The sequence below is a fragment of the Oncorhynchus nerka genome, linkage group LG9a (assembly GCF_034236695.1).
Source record: "Oncorhynchus nerka isolate Pitt River linkage group LG9a, Oner_Uvic_2.0, whole genome shotgun sequence".
Classification (NCBI taxonomy): domain Eukaryota; kingdom Metazoa; phylum Chordata; class Actinopteri; order Salmoniformes; family Salmonidae; genus Oncorhynchus; species Oncorhynchus nerka.
The window spans coordinates 40,621,875-40,645,967 of NC_088404.1; the positions used below are offsets into that span (position 1 = coordinate 40,621,875).

General features: G+C 43.9%; 1 protein-coding gene across 1 annotated transcript in view; it reads right to left on the bottom strand.

Annotated features, from left to right (window-relative positions):
• Positions 1-6: 6 nt before the first annotated feature.
• Positions 7-24,093, bottom strand: part of LOC115134311 (CMP-N-acetylneuraminate-beta-galactosamide-alpha-2,3-sialyltransferase 2) — a 31,606-nt gene continuing 7,519 nt past the window's right edge. Inside the window, exons 2-8 of the mRNA XM_029668144.2 lie at positions 16,143-16,467; positions 14,574-15,890; positions 9,806-9,999; positions 8,492-8,671; positions 8,011-8,056; positions 3,491-3,610; positions 7-3,261 (exon numbers count right to left, since the gene is read on the bottom strand). Coding sequence (XP_029524004.2) covers positions 3,088-3,261; positions 3,491-3,610; positions 8,011-8,056; positions 8,492-8,671; positions 9,806-9,999; positions 14,574-15,107 — 1,248 coding nt within the window. The 5' untranslated portion in view covers positions 15,108-15,890; positions 16,143-16,467 and the 3' untranslated portion in view covers positions 7-3,087. The remainder of the gene's footprint in view (positions 3,262-3,490; positions 3,611-8,010; positions 8,057-8,491; positions 8,672-9,805; positions 10,000-14,573; positions 15,891-16,142; positions 16,468-24,093) is intronic.

Genomic DNA, 24,093 nt, shown 5'->3' on the forward strand with positions numbered 1-24,093 from the left:
TTTTTTCATGTTGCTTTTATTTTCACAACAGCATGTGATTAAAAACAGTCCATCACACACACTGAGGTTTTAAGTAGTAAGGAGAGAGTGCTTACAACCAATGACAGTCATAATACTAATGAGGATACTATTGGTAATAATGATAGTAACACTGATGGTACCATCAGTCTGTTGTCTGTATATATTGTTGTGCACAAGAGACCTCTAATGAAGAGCTGGAGATGAAACCATCAAAACACTGCAACAGCATAGATGCTTCATAAGAGACCATTCAGTTATCACTAGAAGCCACTCAAGCCAGACCCGATGAACTCAAATACATTCAAAACTATCCATTACGGAATAATACTATCAGGGACAGCAGAGTTGAAAGGGATTTCTCACCTTTTACACAGTCAGTTCCCCACAGTGTACACAGCAATCAAACAACATATTGGGGAACATACTGTATCCTTATGCACGTTGAGCTAAAACGTGGCGTTCAGCTTCAATGTGCTAGCTTTATTGATACAGTAGATATGGGTATTGTCCTGTTGTATAAACAATTACAAAAGTAATTGGGAGTAATGTCCCATCATTAGAACAATGTCCATTGTGTTTGATTCTCTTTGAGTATGTATTGCACATTTTATTTCTGGCGTAGTCTGTAGGATCACCCAGGAAAGCGTTGGGTATACTTACTAAGAAACATTCCATGTAAAACACAGACATAAGTTGGAGACATGTTTTAACCACTAGACACAATGCCATCGGCTGTCATCTTGAACACGATACCTCAGCAGATACGAATCACAGACACAATGGCAAAACACTGCTTGAGAAGAGCAAATGAATACAACCATAATCATCACCTTTACCCATTTCTAGTCACATAAGAGTTGATTTTCTTTCATCTCTAGATAATGAGTTGTTTAAAAAGCAACAGCATAAAGGAAGCCTCTACGTGGCTCCAAGAGAAAGGCAGAGTGAATCATATGGGTCCAGAAGGCACAGCTCTCAGCCAGGCGAGACCAGAGGGGGTGGGTATAATAAGATAATAATAATATTATAAAATAATGTGTATGGTCTAAGTCAGAGAAGACATTTGAAGCCCTCAGAATATGTGTATGTGTGTAAGAGACATGGCTGACACGCTGTTATGATCACAATAGCAGTACCCATAGTAGAAGGGGCTTTGGGTTTGTGTGAATGTCCTGTGCAGACTAAATCAAGCTTAAGGTAGCACACGTGTACTGAGGTCTATGGTGCACTGCAGGAAAGGTATGTCCAACACTGGGACAAGGCACGCAAGCATGGATGTGTGTGTTGTCACATTGCTGTAAATTTCTGATATGTGTCTATTTTGTTATGAGAGGGGTCTAACTGAAAATCTCACTTTGACAACACTAAGTAAATCACACAATTTTGTTTACAGCACTCTCTCTCACACACACTAGTAAGGAGTGAGGGCTGATAAAAACTCACTGGCACTCCGTAGATGTCCTTAAAGTATGTGTGTCAGGTAGAGACACATACCTGAAACAAAACAAAAATTCCACACAGAAATTAGTATGTATAGGAATCAGTTACAGTGATCTGCCCAACTCAATGTCAGAGTGTCAGATAAGAACTCCATGATGTGCAAAGGATAGATATAATACAAGTATATCATACAGTACATAATGGTATATACCATATTTATGATATCATCATAGGATTACACAACAGCAGAAATCCTTAACTGAATGTCACATTGCCAAACTGGCTAATAACTACTGCAGCCAGGACTAAAGACAGTTTTTACATTTAACTAAACTAGCACATGCCCTTATCCAGAGCTACTTACAAAAGCAATAGGGTTAAGTGTGTTGCTCAAGAGCACAGACAGATTTCTAACCGAGTCAGCTCAGGGATTTGAACCAGCAACCTTTCAGTTACTGGCCGACACTCTTAATTGCTAGACTACCTGCCTAGACTACCCGCTAAGCTACCTACCTTTTTAGAGTTCCTAAACTCTGATCTGAAAATATAGTGGCATTTTTTACTAGCAGTCGGGTTAGTTATGTTGTGCCATATTACTTTCCATTATCAAGTGGCCATCATTAGACACAGAGGAGGCAGCCTTCAGTTTGTCCTATGTACATATAATGTATGGGCCTCAGAGTGATGCAGTATCCCTTAATAGGCAGCAGGAGGCAGCAGGTCATTTTAGTGTGAGCTCTTTGTACTCAGTCCTATACTTAGTGGTATTAGCTCTAAATGACCAAGAACATTGTATGAACGGTGTATGTGTGGAAGAGTGTGTGTGTATGTTAATGAGTGAGTAGTGTTAGTCTTATCGCGATATGTCTGCTTGTGTTGTTGTTGACCATGTGTAAGCCTCTCCCCGATCCACCTAATTAGCAGGATGATTAGTCACTTAAAATGGTTAAAACAAATCAAACGGTTAATACTGTATATGTGGTCAAATCCCTGTGGGCCGTACATACCTTCAACATGATAGTCATATAATTACAACAGTAAGCCTCTGGGCTTCCAACCACGTAAACTTCAACTACCTAGTACTCCCAGCTCCGAGGGGCAAGGGGTCTTTAACAGCAGCTATACAGGTGGGTGTGAACACGGCAGGGGTAGATCAGTGTCCGTCACTTGTTGCCATGACATTTAGGGTGGTGGCTACAGAGTGGGAGGGGGCTGAGTCTCTGGGTGTGAGACCCCTAAGGCGTGTGATGACTCAACCCCCTGCGGATGAGCAGGAGGTGGGATTGTGGATGGGACTGGTTCACAGGTCCATACAGTGGCTAGGCCAGACTTCTCCGCCCCCACTACATTATTCCTATAGTTCTGACCGTTCATTTCTCCTCAGGGCTGAGGGCTATGGAGGTAGGCCTGTTGGGGGCAGAGTGTGTAGTCACATGTAGTTCCACTCACAACCATCAGCATCTTACCCTCCTGCACAATGGGAACAGGGTCATCAGGCAACGTATGATCTAGTGTTATGGAACCCTCTCTATGCAAATCACAAAGAAACAGATAACTAAGCACATAAAGATGGTGGTGATGGTTACTCTAGTGTTCCTGTAAGCCAGCCCACCACACCTCCAGCCTTCACTTTCCTGGGAAAACTGTGATCTTTCCGGCCTTCGCCAGCGAGTCGATGATCTGGGCCTCGTAGTCTGCGTCATGTACCCCTGTTTTCCGGAACTCTCCAGAGTAGCGGTTCTGCTCCCAATAATGGTGCCAGTTGCCCCGACTGTCAGCGCCAAAGCCAAAAACATTCACCTGGAAAACAAGACCAAGGTTTTCAAACATTACAGATAGACCAACAAATCCTGTTCATGTCAATCCTAACAGACCGAGAGACGTGTGTGTGTGTGTGTGTGTGTGTGTGTGTGTGTGTGTGTGTGTGTGTGTGTGTGTGTGTGTGTGTGTGTGTGTGTGTGTGTGTGTGTGTGTGTGTGTGTGTGTGTGTGTGTGTGTGTGTGTGTGTGTGTGTGTGAGAGTGCCTCACTTCGTCACACACGTGCAGAGCGAAGAACAGAACCAGCATGCCTGTGGAGGGGTAGCGTCCGTGGTGCCTGGTCCAGCGGTCATGGATGTACTTGAAGAAGGCTGGGTTAAAAATCTGAACCTGTGGAGATAAACAGTTTGTAAAGAGTTGACTTACCATTTATAAATAATTCTTCCTACATTTGTAAATGTCAATAAGAAATCACTAAATAGCCATTTACACATTTAAACATTTTAAATTATTTATTCATGATTTATATGATAATGAATAAGGTGTTTGATCATAGTATGTCCACAATTGTTTTATTATTAATAATATTCTAATAATGTACCAGTTATAAAGGAGTTATTGTCAATTCATAAGATTATTTATAAGGTATTTATATATATCATGAATGGGATATTTATAAATTGTGAAATGAATGCATTTGTAAATGTCATTACATACACTTAATTCTTCAGTTGTTGATTAATGTAGAGCCATAAGAAACATTTAGTAACTATATATACTTTATAAACATGTATATATTGCTTGTTACTCCCCAAAAGCTGGCTACATTAGTAGACAATACCAAAGGCTAGAAATAACCTAAAACATGATATGGTCAAATAAAACGTATGCAATACAAGGTAGAACATCTATTTACAGTTTTTCTCAGTCGCTTTGGTGCATTTCTTAGATCAAAAGTGCAATTCTTGAAACTACTTGTACAAATTCCAAATCATCTAGTCACTTGTGCACATCATTAAAGCAATTTCTTATTCCTTTAGAGCAAATTGCAATTGATAATGTACAAGTGTCAGCTTTTTTCCACATTATCAATTGCTCATGTCATGTTGATCAAAATGTAGTAGATGGTTCTCTGTTGAATAGTCTTACCCCTCAAAACATCTAGGCATTATTTCCTTGCATAAGCCATTACATGCAAAATTGTTGAACTATTAGTCATAAACTGTCAAGCATAGTTTTACACATTTCTATTAGACCTTTTGTACAAAAACGTGAATTGATGAATCGTGCAGGTGAAATTGACCCTCACTCATGAAGGAATTAAAAGTGTTTGTTCAACCAACAATCAACCAGTTGTCTAAATTTCTCAAAGGTGCATCTCATGAAGAATCAATGGGCAAGCATATATAGACAGACCAAAAACACAGAGTTGCAATTATAATGGATGGACCAGGAAATGAACAGGGTCAACAGCCAAGAGGAGGAGGAAGAAGAGGAGCAAGGATGCATGGTGGCAAAACAGAGGAAGAGGCAGAAGAGGACATAGGCTCCACCCGGCACAGCCAGAAGAGGACTGGCCACCCCTCATAGCCTGGTTCCTCTCCCCCCGGCACAGCCAGAAGAGGACTGGCCACCCCTCATAGCCTGGTTCCTCTCTAGGTTTCTTCCTAGGTTTTGGCCTTTCTAGGGAGTTTTTCCTAGCCACCGTGCTTCTACACCTGCATTGCTTGCTGTTTGGGGTTTTAGGCTGGGTTTCTGTACAGCACTTTGAGATATCAGCTGATGTACGAAGGGCTATATAAATAAATTTGATTTGATTTGATTTAGGCGCATATCTGATGACATAAGGGCCACTATTGTAGACCATGTTGTCAATCATGGCCTTACAATGGCTGAGGCGGGTCGAAGGGTGCAGTCGAATATTGGGAGATCAACCGTGTCCTCAATAGATCAAACGTTTTGAAGAGAGAACAGGTATGTCCACCAATGTACAGTGCACTGTTACTGTATATAAGCAGTATACTGTATACTTCCTACAATGCTTCATATTACAGTAGTCCACTTGTATTTCACAGCATACAGAAATATACTCTATACAGATACATACTGCACCTTACATGCACCCACCTGTATGTTTTACAGTAAAATGTGTGTTCGCATAGTTTTTGTGAAAGTGTGCGATGCATCACTGTATTTTTCCCCACATAGGACTGCAAGATTACCTCAAACCGGTGGCAGAGGACGCCTTTTCACACCTCAACAGGAGGAGGCTATTTGCACCATGGTCCGAGCAAACAATGCCATGAGACTCAGGGAAATACAAAGGACCATTATAGAAGACAACGATGTCTTTGAAAACATCCATACGGTTAGCATCTCAACCATCGACAGGGTGCTGCATAGAAACCAGATGAGTATGAAACAGCTGTACCGTGTACCATTCCAAAGGAATGAGGACAGAGTTAAGGAGCTACGGTACCAGTATGTACAGGTAAAACATATATCTATGTAACTACTTTACAGCAACATTTTATAGAGATACATAGTACAGTAAGCATAAACTGCATACATTTCCATTGCTGTGGAAGGAACATGCAATATATGTGCATGTTATGTCACTCTTCCTTACCAAAACAAATTCAACTGTGTGTTCTGGGATATAGCGTATAATGGAGTTGGAATCAAGTTAACCCTCCCACATGCAGGAGGCGGGGAATATCATCGGTCACAGAGCTACTGTGGATTTGCCAGGCCAACGGGGAGGAAATATCACCATGTGTGCTGCTATTTCGGAGCATGGTGTCCTAACCCATATCCCCCTTATAGGGCCATACAACACCCAGCATCTACTCAACTTTTTAGAGACTCTCTACAGGGCTCTCATCCCTGATCCCTGATGATGAGAGGGGTCTGTTTAGAGAGGATTTGCCAAAGTATGTGGTCATTTGTGATAATGTGAGTTTCCATCGATCAAACATAAGGCAATGGTTTGTGACCCACCCGAGGATGCTCATAAAATTCCTCCCACCTTATTCACCATTCCTTAAACAAATTGAGGAGTTATTTTCAGCATGGAGGTGGAAGGTGTACAATCGTCAGCCACACACACAGATGACCCTGCTGGCTGCAATGGATGCAGCATGTGAGGACATCACAGTAGACACCTGCAGAGGATGGATAAGGCATTCCAAAAGATTCTTTCCACGTTGCATTGGAAGGGAAAATATCCAGTGTGATGTGGATGAGAATATGTGGGTCGACAGACAGGAACGTCTGGATGTGTAGAGACAGCACAACAGTGCTGAGGGCAAAGTTGTGCCTTAGGGGTGGTTTCCTGTGTTTCTTTCTAATTTTGTTTTTTCCTTTGTGCCTCTTGGGTTGTCCAGTCTCTTTCAATCAATAACCCACATACAGTAATATGTAAATAGTACTGTTAAAATTGATATATGCCATAGAAGTGCAGCCTTGTGCATTTTCAATACAGTAGCTGTCATCCAAACTGTAGCCTAAGTTTACATCAGGTAATACTGTCAAAGTACACAGTTACATTGACAACATGCCTAAACATTTTGACGACCTTGTTCGTGAACAATGACTCAATGACTTATCATTCTGATGACACTGACATGATCATTGGCATGAATATTTACTTTTGAGAGATGTACTAAGGATTTTTAGTGACTGACTAGCTTTAGAAACATATCTATTGTATATTGCAGTTTGTACAAATTGTTCTGAGAAATGCACTTATTATTTTGCACATGTTAGGGATGATGTGAAAAATGCACCAAAGCGACTGAGAAAAAACTGTAAATTAAAAACAGAGCATCTACAGAATCGCATTCATTTCTTCCTTGAACAATTTCAGTTATATATTTCCTAAGGTTCACAACTGCAGCAATTAACAAAGACCTGATAAATCACAAGTGATCATCAACCATCGGCAACTTGCACTTGACCCAAAAGCATATGTGCAGTGCCATATGGCCGTTTAACACTGAAATAGCCGGGCCTCGATTAATAAAAATAGCTGGCCTTGGGGCAGCTACATTTTAACAGAGCCATTTTCTTCCTTCGTTTAGGCAGGTCTAAAGAAACATTAGGATATTAAGACTTTTGCACATTTTTGGTTGACTGAGTGAGGGAAATGCTGTAAATTATGAGGACTCGATGTATTGTGAAAGATGAGACGTTGAGGATTGTAAATACTGCTTTGATGTCATACAAGCAAGCCAAACACCCGTCCAAACGTGCACTTCACATTTCCATATCATAAGAGTCATGTCATATACAGCGTCAACGTTTATGATCATTATGTTTGTAAACTTATAAGATGACATAGCGTCATCCCGTAGGTTATTCTGAACAGAATGAGCCTGCTTGTCTACGTTGAAGAAAATTGGCGCGACACACGCACCTGTATGCAAATGATGATCCGTTTCCATGAATTGCATTGTGAAAGCCTATCTATCCTATTGTATAACTTAGCTAGTCATTCTGGCTAAAAGAATAAGCTTTTAAATTATGCCCACCGGACCCAGATTTCGATTTATAATCGACCGATTTTGGATTGCATGTGTGATAGATATCAGGGATGCAGGGCTGTGTTCCAAACGAAACAACTACAAGTGTGCTTGCTCTAGTTCCTCAACAGCACAGCTACACTCTTAGAATAAAAGGTGCTATCTAGCACCTAAAAGGGTTCTTCAGCTACAATTATGTTCTGTTGAAAAGTACCATTGACTGATACATGTAAGAGATCAGAGAGATTCTGATGATAGACGTAGTACCTTGTCTTTGTCCACCCGTAGAAACTGCTTCACAGGGGCGTAGGTACTGAGAGAGAGAGAGAGAGATGAAACACTCTTTTATCCTTTACTTTCTAAATTGCTTTTAAGTGATTGAATGATTCACAGATGGCACGTTTCCGTGTTTCCACAGAGAGAGTGCTCTGTTGATGATGTGCTCTGACCTGGACTGGGAGGAGAGAGCGAAGTGAGAGCGAGAGAGAGAGTGGCACTGTGCTTGTGAATGTGTGAAGCAGCAGGTCACTTTGAACATGTGAACAAAATCTGCTAGTGTGAAAACGTGTGTGTGTTAAAGCAATATAAATGGAGCTGGATTGAGTTTGAATGTGTAGGACTGTGTGTGTGTGTGTGTGTGTGTGTGTGTGTGTGTGTGTGTGTGTGTGTGTGTGTGTGTGTGTGTGTGTGTGTGTGTGTGTGTGTGTGTGTGCGTAAATGCACGTGTGTGTGTGAGCATTGCTCTTACAAGCGGATCTGTCCAGTGGAGAGTGCGCTGGTGATCCACAGCAGGTCCAGGGTCTTGAAGGGCACCAGGACGAAGCTGACATTGGCTGCCAGGTTCTTGGCACTCTCTGGGTACATGAAGTGGTGAGTGGTGTGGCTGCCTGCATCCTCCTCATAGCCCACCGTGGGAGCCAGGTTGATCCTGAAGGACATAGACAGGACAGACACAGGGAATTAGACCATGCTGGAAGTAACTCCAAAGACAGACAGACAGACAGACAGACACAGACAGAGGGATATCAAGACATTAGGGAAGAATGACAGACAGACAGACAGACAGACAGAGGGATATCAAGACATTAGAGAAGAATGACAGACAGACAGACAGACAGACAGACAGACAGACAGACAGACAGACAGACAGACAGACAGACAGACAGACAGACAGACAGACAGGACAGACAGACAGACGGATATCAAGACATTAGGGAAGAATGAGAGACAGACAGACAGACAGAGGGATATCAAGACATTAGAGAAGAATGACAGACAGACAGACAGACAGACAGACAGACAGACAGACAGACAGACAGACAGACAGACAGACAGACAGACAGACAGACAGACAGACAGACTAGTAGCTGGTTGGGCCCACGCAGGCAGGCTTCAGAAGGCAGCAAATGGCTGCTGATCCCTGGATGCTGTGCTGAGTTTCATTACTGTTATTTATCCACCCACACACATTCTACTGTCATTAAAAACACTCTCTCTTTCCCCTCTTTCATATGCAAACCCACTGCCATGCTTAGATATTGTCACTGATTGTCTCCATCCCTGTCCATGGATTGCATATGTGTTATGTGTGTGTGCAATTGTATAGTGGACTGTATGCATGGCTGTGCATGTGTAATGTTTGTGTGAGTATATGCTATGTATGTGTCTGTCGGTCTGTGTGTGTTTGCAGACAGTGAGAGGGATTAGCTCAGTAGGATTTAGTGCATTACCGTTATAATCTATATGTTTTGCTGCCTTTATCTTCTGAAGACACAAAGCTGCAGCCGAGGGAGAGCTGCTGGTCACATGACCAATTATCCAACCAATGAGGGAAGATTTCATCAAACATAATCAGACTCAAGACATCAGCAGAACCCATTGTTGAGGACACCCTACGCCCCCTCCCCACCCACCATAAGGGTACACAATGTTCTGTAGAGATACGAAAGCTTACAATCGTAGTATTATACACGGTATAATACAACTTCATTAACAGCTAATAAACAGATTTAGAAAACAAGCATCCTCTTTCTCTCCCACCCCCTCTCCTTCCCTTCCTCACCTCATGATGTAGTTATGGCCGTCTATGGTGGGCCCATACCCAGCCCCACGCATGTTGCCTGAGTTCCCCACCACTGCACAGCGCAGGCAGCGGGCGGGGTCCCAAGAGCCGTAGGGGGAGCGGCCTGGGATCACCTGGAACAGCCGCAGCAACACCTGCTGGATAGTGTGGGGCTTGAACTGAGGCTGCAGCATCTACATGCAGGGGGCGACAGAGAGGCAGCACGGTCAGGAGAGCAGGCAGGGGCAGTACCATAGACTCATATACTGAGACTGGCTGAGGAGAGGGGGATGGGATGGGATGGGAGAAGAAGAGGTGGTTCTGAGGGCAGAAAAGGACACTCTTTCCTCCACCAGGATGTCAAAATAGGGCAGAGGGGGAGGGTGTAGTAGTGATTCATTAAAAAAAGAATAGGAAACTGAATATTTAAATGAACGTGAAAAGAGGTGAGATGTTTTGGGGGGAAATGGATGAGAGAGGACATCTATGTATAAACACTGAAGGTGAAAATGAGAGGCTGTTGTTCAACACCTGGCTATCTGAGCGCCTCCCAACAAAGAAACAGAATAGTTCCATCAGACTATTGGCACCTCCTTCAAATACCTCTCCCTCTCCCACCAGCACCCTGTTTCTCTCTCTCGCACAGCTGCTCCCCCCTGCCACCTCCTCCCCAATTCTCAGTTTCCCCTACATGACCCTCTCACTGTCTCTCTCTTTTCCTCTCTCCCCATTGCTCCCCCTCTATCCTTTCCTCTATCTCTCTTGCTCCCTCTCTCATCTCTCTCCCTCTCCTCGATGCCAACGCCTGGCACTGCACAGCGGATTTCTGCAGGGTCACTAATTCTTGGCAGATGTTTAGTGGGCACTGCTGCTGCCAGACAGTGTCTTTCCTGCTCTGCTCCTTTCAGGCTTCATTGTAGAGAAACTATGACTATACTCTTCATTGCACCTCTCCCTTATACCAGGTATATACACTGAGTGGCGCAGGGGTCTAAGGCCAGTCCCTGGTTTGAATCCAGGCTGTATCACAGGCTGTATCACTGCCTAGAAGGCCAGCATCCTGGAATCGCCTCTTCACGGTTGACATTGAGACTGGTGTTTTGCGGGTACTATTTAATGAAGCTGCCAGTTGAGGACTTGTGAGGTGTCTGTTTCTCAAACTAGACAATCTAATAATGTAATCTAATCTTGTCCTCTTGCTCAGTTGTGCACCGGGGCCTCCCACTCCTTTTTCTATTCTGGTTAGTGCCAGTTTGCGCTGTTCTGTGAAGGGAGTAGTAAACAGCGTTGTACGGGATATTCAGTTTCTTGGCAATTTCTCGCACGGAATAGCCTTAATTTCTCAGAACAAGAATAGACTGACGAGTTTCAGAAGAAAGTTATTTGTTTCTGGCCATTTTGAGCCTGTAATCGAATCCACAAATGCTGATGCTCCAGATACTAAACTAGTCTAAAGAAGGCCAGTTTTATTGCTTCTTTAACAACAGTTTTCAGCTGTGCTAACATAATTGCAAAATTGTTTTCTAATGATCAATTAGCCTTTTAAATTATAAACTTGGATTAGCTAAGCGATGGTTGCTGGTAATGGGCCTCTGTATGCCTCTGTGACCCCAAACTTTTGAACTGTAGTGTATGTTATTTACCTTTGTGTAGCATAAGATCAATCAATCAATGTGCATGCAAAGAACACATTGAAACGAACCATTTCTTTTAAATACCCACAATAGAGCATGTTGGGAAATATGACAGATGGTCAAGGTTTTTGCGAGTTTGTGCTGATTTGTGCTGATTAAAACATTCCCAAACCAGAAACCGTGGATTGATGGCAGCATTCGCGTGAAACTGAAAGCCCGAACCACTGCTTTTAATCAGGGCAAGGTGACCGGAAACATGACCGAATACAAACAGTGTAACTATTCCCTCCACAAGGCAATCAAACAAGCTAAGCGTCAGTATAGAGACAAAGTAGAATCTCAATTCAATGGCTCAGACACAAGAGGTATGTGGCAGGGTCTACAGTCAATCACGGATTACAAAAAGAAAACCAGCTCAGTCACGGACCAGGATGTCTTGCTCCCAGGCAGACTAAATAACTTTTTTGCCCGCTTTGAGGACAGTACAGTGCCACTGACACGGCCCGCAACTAAAACATGCGGACTCTCCTTCACTGCAGCCGATGTGAGGAAAACATTTAAACGTGTCAACCCTCGCAAGGCTGCAGGCCCAGACGGCATCCCCAGCCGCGCCCTCAGAGCATGCGCAGACCAGCTGGCTGGTGTGTTTACGGACATATTCAATCAATCCCTATCCCAGTCTGTTGTTCCCACATGCTTCAAGAGGGCCACCATTGTTCCTGTTCCCAAGAAAGCTAAGGTAACTGAGCTAAATGACTACCGCCCCGTAGCACTCACTTCCGTCATCATGAAGTGCTTTGAGAGACTAGTCAAGGACCATATCACCTCCACCCTACCTGACACCCTAGACCCACTCCAATTTGCTTACCGCCCAAATAGGTCCACAGATGATGCAATCTCAACCACACTGCACACTGCCCTAACCCATCTGGACAAGAGGAATACCTATGTGAGAATGCTGTTCATCGACTACAGCTCGGCATTTAACACCATAGTGCCCTCCAAGCTCGTCATCAAGCTCGAGACCCTGGGTCTCGACCCCGCCCTGTGCAACTGGGTACTGGACTTCCTGACGGGCCGCCCCCAGGTGGTGAGGGTAGGCAACAACATTTCCACCCCGCTGATCCTCAACCCTGGGGCCCCACAAGGGTGCGTTCTGAGCCCTCTCCTGTACTCCCTGTTCACCCACGACTGCGTGGCCACGCACGCCTCCAACTCAATCATCAAGTTTGCGGACGACACAACAGTGGTAGGCTTGATTACCAACAATGACGAGACTGCCTACAGGGAGGAGGTGAGGGCCCTTGGAGTGTGGTGTCAGGAAAATAACCTCACACTCAACGTCAACAAAACTAAGGAGATGATTGTGGACTTCAGGAAACAGCAGAGGGAACACCCCCCTATCCACATTGATGGGACAGTAGTGGAGAGGGTAGTAAGTTTTAAGTTCCTCGGCGTACACATCACAGACAAACTGAATTGGTCCACCCACACAGACAGCATCGTGAAGAAGGCGCAGCAGCGCCTCTTCAACCTCAGGAGGCTGAAGAAATTTGGCTTGTCACCAAAAGCACTCACAAACTTCTACAGATGCACAATCAAGAGCATCCTGTCGGGCTGTATCACCGCCTGGTACGGCAACTGCTCCGCCCACAACAGTAAGGCTCTCCAGAGGGTAGTGAGGTCTGCACAACGCATCACCGGGGGCAAACTACCTGCCCTCCAGGACACCTACACCACCCGATGTCATTAAAAAGGCATTAAAGATCATCAAGGACAACAACCACCCGAGCCACTGCCTGTTCACCCCGCTATCATCCAGAAGGCGAGGTCAGTACAGGTGCATCAAAGCTGGGACCGAGAGACTGAAAAACAGCTTCTATCTCAAGGCCATCAGACTGTTAAACAGCGACCACTAACATTGAGTGGCTGCTGCCAACACACTGACTCAACTCCAGCCACTTTAATAATGGGAATTGATGGGAAATTATGTAAAATATATCACTAGCCACTTTAAACAATGCTACCTAATATAATGTTTACATACCCTACATTATTCATCTCATATGTATATGTATATACTGTACTCTATATCATCTACTACATCTTTATGTAATACATGTATCACTAGCCACTTTAACTATGCCACTTTGTTTACATACTCATCTCATATGTATATACTGCACTCAATACCATCTACTGTATCTTGCCTATGCTGCTCTGTACCATCACTCACTCATATATCTTTATGTACATATTCTTATCCCCTTACACTTGTGTCTTTAAGGTAGTAGTTTTGGAATTGTTAGCTAGATTACTTGTTGGTTATTACTGCATTGTCGGAACTAGAAGCACAAGCATTTCGCTACACTCGCATTAACATCTGCTAACCATGTGTGTGTGACAAATAAATTTTGATTTGATATCCCAAATATTGGGTAGAAAAGTGGACCATTATACTAGATTATCAACACATGTACCCTAAAAGGCACCGAATAGATTATATGTGTATGTCTGAAGGTACATTATGTGTATTTTGATATTTTTGTACCCCCGAGAACAATAATGTACTCTAATTGTACCCTTTTTTTGAGAGTGTAAGGGGACAGCACTCTGCTCAAAGACTAGCCAATTCCATAAGAGATATGTTCCTAAAACAATATCTTCTAACCAACTCAAAATTGCAGACTTTTGATTTTACAGGAGATGCATTAATCCTAATCTATGCACTCCTTCACCTTTCCCTACCTCATTAGTTCCTCCTCTCTCTAACCTCGTTTACTTTACACTGTTTCGGCACTGGCCGGTCTACTTCTGTTTACAATCTCACCTAATTATCTAGTGGGATATATATAAAGCCAGCAGCTCAAGGACGTGACGCTAAATAGGCTAAACCTCTGAACTCCCACCTCCTCTACGTTAGTGTTAGAAATAACAACCTCTTTTATCCAAGTGATCACATAGGCTTGATTTCCTGACAGTAATTCAAACAGAACTTCCAAGGACATTTACAGCTCTGTCTTCTTTTAATATGATTGGCAGAGCTGCTCTCATTCTTTCCATGGAGACCAGGAGAACGAAAGAGGATGGGTAAAATGGAGTAAAAATAGGTGGTGTTCAACTGGATCACTTACCACCCACCAATAGTAGACATCTGAAGGCAGCTGGATGTTGTCCCGTGTCCACACGGGGGAAATGTCCGGGTCGTAGTTCTCATCAAACCAGTCCGACACCCCAGGGTCTCCCACACAGCGGGGGCAGGCACATGTCTTCTCCTGCTGGGTGCCCTCTAGAGGGCTTAGCTGGTGGGCACCAGCGTAGTTGGGCACTAGTTTAACTCGGCGAGACTCCTCCCATCCGGGTGGGTCCAGGTAGGGCAGGCTGACGCCCCCCCTCAGGGAGATGGAGAAGAAGAGGGAGGTGAGAAAGACCAGGCCCAGGGATCCCAGCAGCACCCACACCCTCAGTGAGCACCGCATGCCCCCTGCTCCACCGTCGCTAGACCCCGGCCGACACCCCCGCTCCACGCTGGCCCCGCCTGTCAACCAGGGCCTCAGCTTCCCTGACCTCTGGCCCCTCGCCCCCCCAGGGCCGCCCCACACCCAGCCCCAACCCCAGCGCCCCTCCCGGTGCTGGGTGACGGACGGCACCCGGCCCCCCACTGCCATGCACCGCTCCCTGCCACTGTCCCCACCCTACTGGCCTCAGCTCCACTCAGCGTGCAGGCTGGCTCACGCTGGCTCAGAGAGAACACTCTTCCAGTCCGTCAAACAGAGAGAGGGAGAGCCGCTGCACCACAGTGTGTCTCTCAGTGTCTCACACTAAACAGTTTCTCCCAGAGTTGTGTGTTGCTCCCTTCACTCTCTGTCTCTCCACACGTGGCTGCCGCTCTTCACACCTTCCACCCAGCCCCGACTTTCCACACACAGCACTGCTCAAGTCCTGGATGGGAGCTCCAGCAGAGTGTCTGCACATAAAAAACTGACGAACTCAACACAAATTGTACACTGTTAGTCTGAGAACCTGTCAGAGCCTATCACGCTCCGTTAACCTTGGTTAGCAGCCTACAGTGATATCCATGGTAAAAGTCAGGTACTGAGTCATTAGTGTCATCTCAGAGTAGCAGAGCTACTCAGGACCTTGGGTTCAGCTCTGAAACATAGGGTCTGGAGCCCTGTAGTCTAGTTCTCATCGAGGCTGTGAGTGGTGTGTGTCCCTGTGTTGGCAGACTGAGCATCTACCAGCCCTTCTAATGCCCTGGGTCCAGGTTCTCTGTCTAAATTCCAGTGGTTTTCAGAATACAGTAATACAGTAAAACCCCCAAAGTAATCAAAGCATTCTGACCATAATAACAAAGGGGACTGACCCAGAATCTTAAGAAAAGTAGATATGGTGACCTTAAAACACCTTACCAATTAATGATCTCCAAGGAACCGTGAGGCAATGAGTGACTGGATTGAAAAAAAGATAAACCAATCAAAATCAAAAAATCCCATCACTCCATCTGGCACTGATCGTCAAACAGGACAGCAGGGAAGCGAGGGGGCTCAGTAGCTGTCCAGCAGTGGAGATTATTTGTGTATATGTGTATGTGTGTGAGGCTGGGCCACTGCCTGCCAGTAGCAGGAGCAGTAGGGTTTAATTGAATTCTGCGGTGTGGTGTTGGTGGAAGTACAGATTGTGTCAGGATAATGTGCCCTGACCTGCTGTTCTGCCTAATCTGTAATCTCGATGCTGCGGTCGCCTGCCCACCACAGTGCCCGCTCTCTTCCAGCCAGATGCCAACCTTCTGCCCAGTGGCCCTCCAGTGCCCTTCAGAGTGGTTTAGTCCTGCTGTTAGCCAGTCCTTGGCTGTATGTGTGTCCACCTCTCGATCCCTGACACAAAGACAGCCTCACAGGGAAACAGAGGACCAGATAGACACCGTGGCCCCTGTAGCTCCTATATCTCCTGCTCCCTATCTACTTGTTTCCAGATCCCTGTCCCCCTGAGACACCAACACCCTGTTGTTCAGGAAGCAGTAGACCCCTGGAGAGAGGAGATAAAATAAGTGAGGGTGTGAATCAATAGTGCATTTATAACACACAGGCATTGTGGTGATTCCCAGGAATATAGATACTGACATTTACCTTGGTATTTGACTTTATGACAGTATTTGATTTTAAAGCTTTTGTGTCGTTCAAGGTATTGTGTCTGCTGTGAAGAAACCCACGTCTGAGCCCCTCTCGGCCTTTACTCTTTCCCTTGGTCTTTATACACAAACACACAAAACAGAAGTAGAATTTGTCCTCACAGTATAGCAGATTCTCCATCTCCCATAGTCCCCTGTTTCAGCCTAAAACCGCTTTCCATCTCTACTGCTTATGCTCTTTGACTCCCTCTTTCCTCCCAAACACCTCATTTCCCTCTCATTCTCAGGCTTGTCTCTGAGGACAGAGCAGAGGATGTGCTTCTATCTTTGGGCCTCTCCTAGGAGCTTATAGATGAAAAGAGAATGTCTCTACAGTATGGCTGAGGCACTCTGCTGCCAAAGACCAGAGATGACATGTAGAAAGAAAGAGACAATCACCAAATAATGTTCCACAGTGACTCGACCATAATATACTGGCAATTATGCAACCACAATACAATACAGAGCTCACAGAGAGCAACAAGCTCTTGGGCAAATCCATTTGAATTCAATCCCTTGTTGATTTGAACTAAATGTTCCATAGTAGGGTCAATTGAGCCATTTTTTACATTCAGCATCACTCCGTCAAGGGAAATATAGTATTCTTTCTATCAAAGATATCTACATATATTTCAAGATTTGATGTATCCTTGGAAATAATCAGAATTCATGTAAACATGACAGTTTATTTCCCAAACACAATCACAATCACTTTTTTGTCTTTAAAAAATTGAAGCGTCCTTTAACACAAGCTTAACACCAAACAAATACTTAGTCCTTTATTATTATTATTTATTGTTGACCTTGTTGTTAGCTTATATCCCAGTGATAATGTCATGCATTACATCTGGGAGGAAAACACATCTATTTGCTCAACTTGCCATTGGCTCAACTTACCCCAAGGCAAACATTTGACTATATCAGCCCACACAGCTACAAGGATGCACTTTCATGCTAGGTTTAGGAACTCATATTCAAGCTTATAGAGACCCCAACTGAAGGGTATAATTTTTAAATGATCTCCTTTGGTTTAGATACAAGCAACACAAAAAATTTATATGAATTGGTGAAAATCATATTTTCCCCCACAACTTGCTTACATTTGAGTCATTTAGCAGACACTTTTATCCAGAGTGACTTACAGTAGTGAGTGCATACATTTTCACACTGGTCCCCTGTGGGAATCAAATCCACAACCCTGGAGTTGCAAGCACCATGATCTACCAACTGAGCTACACAGGACCATAGGAGACCTATTGAAATCATAGAAATATAGATAATAGAATAGACATGACCGTTTAAGTTGACATTCAAAGGTGGGTGGACCGGCAGCCTTCTTTTTGATAGTATTTAATTTGAATGGTGTACCAACTAAATTGCAGTGGTCTGAAGGGATAGGTCCATTCTATTAATTATATTTCTATGATTGTACTCCAGAGTACGTTGTGTCTGAACTGATGGCGGCACAACACAACACCTCAGTATAGTAGAGTCTACGCGTTTTTAGATCATTTACGTTTAAAGTTTAAAAAAATAATTATACAACAGCTTGACAACCCTGTTTGTAAGTGTTTAAATGACATCAAACTCAACCTTTTATATTTTCCAGTGATGAAGACATGCATGTCTCATGGTATGGTGGGGTATGACAAATCGGTCAACTTTCGGACCACTTCTTCCATGGGCAAAAATGTATAGCAGGTTTTGTTTAAATCAAACGGGATGCTGTCCAATAGTGATTGATTTCAAATGGATTTACCCCCTTACATAGACATATGGTTGTGCAGTAACACCTGTTGTAATTACAATGTTTGAGCTATTGGTAAAAGGTGTATCAGTGTCTGTACTCTGTTCTCTGTTAACATGGCACTATGGCTTTCACCAAAGAGGAGACTCCAGGTTTCCATGACTACCAGAATAATAGACTGGACAGCTTCTTTGTGCGGTCAGCAGAGATGTGTGTAACGCTCACTGAATCAAATTTACAGAAAGACAAGGAAAGACTAAGAGACAGAAAGGACGTATGAGCAACAAACACTTCATAGTTTACAAGTGGGCCAGCCTGGGCTTACCAAAATGCTTCCCAAAGCAATACAGCACACACTAATACTCAGGAAGAAGAGATCAGTAAAGTACACACTGGCAGTGGAACAGCCTAGCTCCACTGAACTAAACAGGTGGCTATGGCAGGCTGCTGGGTACTGCTGCCTCAGCTTCAGATTCAATTATAGGCACTGTGATTCCATGTGGGCGTAGTGCTAAAAGCTCCAATAATGCATGCCTTGCATTGTTCGCAATTAGAAAAAATATATATCTTAGATTACATATTCACCAGCAAGCATTGCATTTGTTCCTTAAAGCTGTGGAGCCTACTTAAGGATCCTTGAGAACAGGGACATCAAAAAGAGCAAGAAAGAGAGAAGGAGAGGGAGAGAGATTGAAAGGAGCGTGGAAGTTGGAGGGAGATTCAGGAGAGAGGGTTGAGACTTGAGTGATTTCTACCTGTAGAGAGATACGCTATATCTATCTTCATGTGACAGGAAGATACAGCACAAGCAACAACCACAGGCTTGGCTCTGGTCTCACTCACTGCTCCTGTATGATGCAGTGGTTATGGTGCATGTCAAGTCCGCGAGTGACCGCACCCTCAGTCGTCTCTTCCGTTAACCCACATAGTGCATGCGCACACACACAAAGTAAGACTCTTTGTTCCATCTCTGTCCTGATTTGGTACATGGGGTTGTGGGGATCTGGGGGTGTGAGGTGCCTCTGTTGCCCTGGAAACATTGACTCACAGCTGGCTGCCATGGCATTGTAGCAAAAAGAAGTGATGAAAAAAATACTTCAACAGTAGACGTTGTATCATGACACAAGGCGAGGCCCAGATGCAGACAAAGGAGGCAAATGGTTGGAGTCTTACAAAGTTTATTAATCCAAAAGTAATAAGCAAGAGAATGACAGACCTAGCCACAGTTACAGACCTAGCCACGGTGACAGACCTAGCCACGGTGACGGACCTAGCCACGGTGACGGACCTAGCCACAGTGACGGACCTAGCCACAGTGACGGACCTAGCCACAGTGACGGACCTAGACACAGTGACGGACCTAGCCACAGTGACAGACCTAGCCACAGTGACAGACCTAGCCACAGTGACAGACCTAGCCACAGTGAGAGCTCCAGAGGAGTATTGTGCTATCTCTTAGGTTTTTGTATGACCCTCGCTATGGCATTGTTACGGAGCCTCCGTGCTGATTCAGAGACCCTCTGCTGTCAGAATACTGCTGTCCTCTATCACAAACCACCAGCTCAACTGTATGAAGCAGTAACAGTGCTCAGATAATACAAAGTAGATGAGAGAGTATGTGAGATAGTGAGAAGAAATATAATTTGTCTGTGTATACATGAGTTCTTATTTGTGGAATATGGCACAGTAGGCATATTTCATAATTAGCTGTTTTATCATGGATATGCTATATTTCATACCACTTAAAACTGACTTTAGACTTCAGATTTTTAAACTCTGTAAATGTTCTCTGTAGCCCTGATGTCCTCTCCTCTTCCCTCCACAGTGCTTACTGTTCAATAAGTCCTAGCTTGGAGGTCTGTTCTCTGAGGACTGACCAGCTACTGCTGAGTGTGTGAGTCAGCTCAGCTCCCTGCTCTGTTCAAGGCCATAACACTGTAATGCAGCCTGGCTACTGTCAGAGGAGAGGCCACTTAGCAGGACAATGGATACCACCAGATAGCCAGTGTACTGACTCACTTTATTAAATACCAACAATGTAAAATTACCTACTTAATTTCCAGATTCTCCACGTATTATCATAATTTTATCAAATTCAACCAATGGTGACTGCGGGTGCTCGATGAGCAATAATGCAAGGCAGACGTTCCATTGTTAAGGATCATTGGTATTTCATTGTTGTTGAATTAGGGTTGTGATATTTTTAGCTGGCCTTGACAAAATTGCAGAAACAAATGCGTGGCAATAAAGCACAGCTGAATAGAGGATGAATAGAGAATACATTGAGGCTTCACACAGAGGGCTCTTAAAGGTCAAGTACCCCTCCCTCCCTTGCTGTCCTGTCCCTCCTCCCACATCGTCCCTCCTAACTCTCTCTCTCTCAACCGAGTGGCCCCTTTAACCTTCTCATTGTCGATCCTCACTCCATATCACATTTCTCAATCATTTCACTGTGTCACATTCTCTCCCTTTGCCATATTCAATTCCTTTCTATCTTCATTACTCAATACAGCAATCTAATATTGCTCCTTCATCTCTCTCTCCCTCTGCCTCTCTTCCTGCCAGTTTGTGACCATTGAAGGTTCTCACAGACTCCCAGGTCTGGGGCCCGTTGCCAGGGCCCGCCGCAGAGCCCATCCATCCAGTGGAAAGCAGGGGTGACAGAGTCCTGGAACGCAGCCTCAGCTAGTCTGGGCTGGTCTGACACAGTTAACCCCTAGCTGGCTCACTCACTACCACTTAGGATACAGTGGGCATGTTATGAGCATGGCCTACCTGAAAAAAAGCTCAGTTATACTGGATTAGCCTAAAACGGGAGGTATATGCAAATGCAATGAATATTGTAAAACCCAAGAGACTAAACATGTACAATTACCCAATGAAAAGGAAAACAGTGGTAGGCTACAAGATGGGGTGGATAGGATATCAAGGTCTGAAGTTCCCCTGTAAATAAAAGGTGTGTGTGTGGGAGAAATGGGATATTAGATGCATGAAGCGTCTCTACTCCTGCCAGGCTTGAGAACACATCACATTTCCCAGGTGAGGACAAACTTGTTACTGACAGGATCAAAAGCCTGACTGCACAAAGCCATCACATTTTCTGTAAGCTGATGTGATGGCTGTCTCTGCAAGGAGACTATCCCATCTGTTAGGAATCCAGAGCCAGTTACGGCAGTAGCTGAGCGTGAAAACACACACACACACACACACACACACACACACACACACATAGGAAGCATTTTGTTTTTTAAAGACGGGCATGGGTATAAAATAAATACAGTTTGCCACTTTCTGCTTCAAAAAGGGGTTTCCTAAAGTGGAATAAGGAGGGATGTCCTACTCCAACTACGTGTTGTTACAGATAGCTATGCAACCGGGATTGCCTTGCACTGCATGTTGTCTCAATGAGCCCGACGTCAACATATCTACCTCTCTATTGGACATCAGTCTGCATGACAACCTGCCTATTTACAGCACACTTACAGAGGTCCTTGTGCACAAAGATTTTACAGTAGGTTACTTCGCAATTGAATCATTGTGTGAATAACCTATTTTAGGTTGTGATGGAGGATGCTCCGTACAGTAACCTACTTAGAACTCTCACCGGACACATTTTAACAGCACTCTGTATGGCCTCAGAAGTGAGTAACCTAGTTACAGCTGTGTCTATAGGACTTCTGCTGGCACTTTCAATTCCCTGGGTAGCATATTATTAACCTAGTAAAAGATCAAATTGATGAATGTTGTTGAGCTCAATTGGAAAATACTTCAGAGTGGACTATATAAGTCTACATGTACAAAAATGTTTAAAAAAATCCTCAACGGTGCAACAGAAAATCCTGTCCCACTGGGCCCAGGCGTCAGTTCAACGTCTAGTTTTGATTTACATTTGATCGAGTTGTCAACTAACGTGAAATCCTCCCCAAAATTCCCCATGTCATATTGATTTAGGTTCAAATTTGGGTGAAAAAAATATGAAATTCCCTTACTTTGATGACTTTTTAAAACTGCAATTCAGTTTTCCATGTTCATTCAACGTCATCACATGAATCAACGTTTCCACATGACGTGGAAATGTTGATTCAACCAGTTTTTGCACAGTGGGGTAACACTTTAATTAAGGTACAATTTAAGGGGATTGTAAAGGGGTTTATTATAGTGAGCTAAATATTAGTTAATATATATACTGCACAAAAATATAAAAACATAACATGCAACAATTTCAAAGATTTTACTGAGTTAAAGTTATTTTAAGGAAATCATTCAATTGAAATAAATTCATTAGACCTTAATCTATGGATTTCAGGGAATACAGATTGGCCTTAAAATAAAGGTAGGGGTGTGGATCAGAAAGCCAGTCAGTATCTGGTGTGACCACCATTTGCCTCATGCAGTGTGACACATTTCTTTCTCATAGAGTTGATCATGGCTGTTGACTGCGGCCTGTGAAATGTTGTCCCACTCCTCTTCAATGGCTGGTCGAAAGTTGCCGGATATTAGCCAGAACTGGAACACGCTGTCGTACATTTTGATCCAGAGCATCCCAAACATGCTCAATATGTGACTTGTCTAGTGAGTATGCAGGCCTTGGAAGAACTGGGACAATTTCAGCTTCTAGGAATTATGTACAGATCCTTGCGACACGGGCTGTGCATTATCATGCTGAAACATGAGGTGATGGAGGCGGATGAATGGCACGACAATGGGCCTCAGGATCTCGTCACAGTATCTCTGTGCATTCAAATTACCATCGATAAAATGCAATTGTATTTGTTGTCCATAGCTTATGCCTGCCCATACCATAACCCCACCGCCACCATGGGGCACTCTGTTCACAATGTTGATATCAGCAAACCGCTTGCCCACACGACGCCATACACGTGGTCTGCGGTTGTGAGGCCGATTGGACATACTGCCAAATTCTCAAGCAATGTTGGATGCGGCTTATGGTAGATAATTAACATTAAATTCTCTGGCAACAGCTCTGGTGGACATTCCTGCAGTCTGCATGCCAATTGCACACTCCCTCAAAACCTGAGGCATCTGTGGCATTGTGTTCTGTTACAAGAGTGCACATTTTAGAGTGGCCTTTATTTGTCCCCAGCACAAGGTGCACCTGTGTAATGATCATGCTGTTTAATCAGCTTCTTGATATGCCACACCTGTCAGGTGGATGGATTATCTCGCCAAAGGAGAAATGTTCACTAACAGGGTAAACAAATTTGTGCATAACATTTGAGAGAAATAATATTTTTGTGCGTATGGAACATTTCTGGGATCTTTTATTTCAGCTTATGAAACATGGGACCAACAGTTTACATGTTACGTTTATATGTTTGTTCAGTGTAATTTATTAATTATCTGTCCTTCTGCCCCTGAACAGGCAGTTAACCCACTGTTCCAAGGCCATAATTGAAAATAAGAATTTGTTCTTAACTGACTTACCTAGTTAAATAAAGCTAAACAACAAATAGTTACAGTATGATTAAATTGTGTGATTGTCATTTTGGTGCTTGTCAAATAAGGTTTATACATGGCTGCACAGTTAGTAGTCCTTTATGGTAAGTTAGCTGAATGCTCTATAGGTCCTGGGCAGTATCACTGACAGTGTAGTCCCAGAACTGGATATTGAATTTGAGCCGAGACCTCAGCACCATATGGGTCAATGAGCACAGGCTCGAACTGACTCATTTAGTCTCTTACCTATTCCAACAAACCATGGGCTGAATGACTCCTA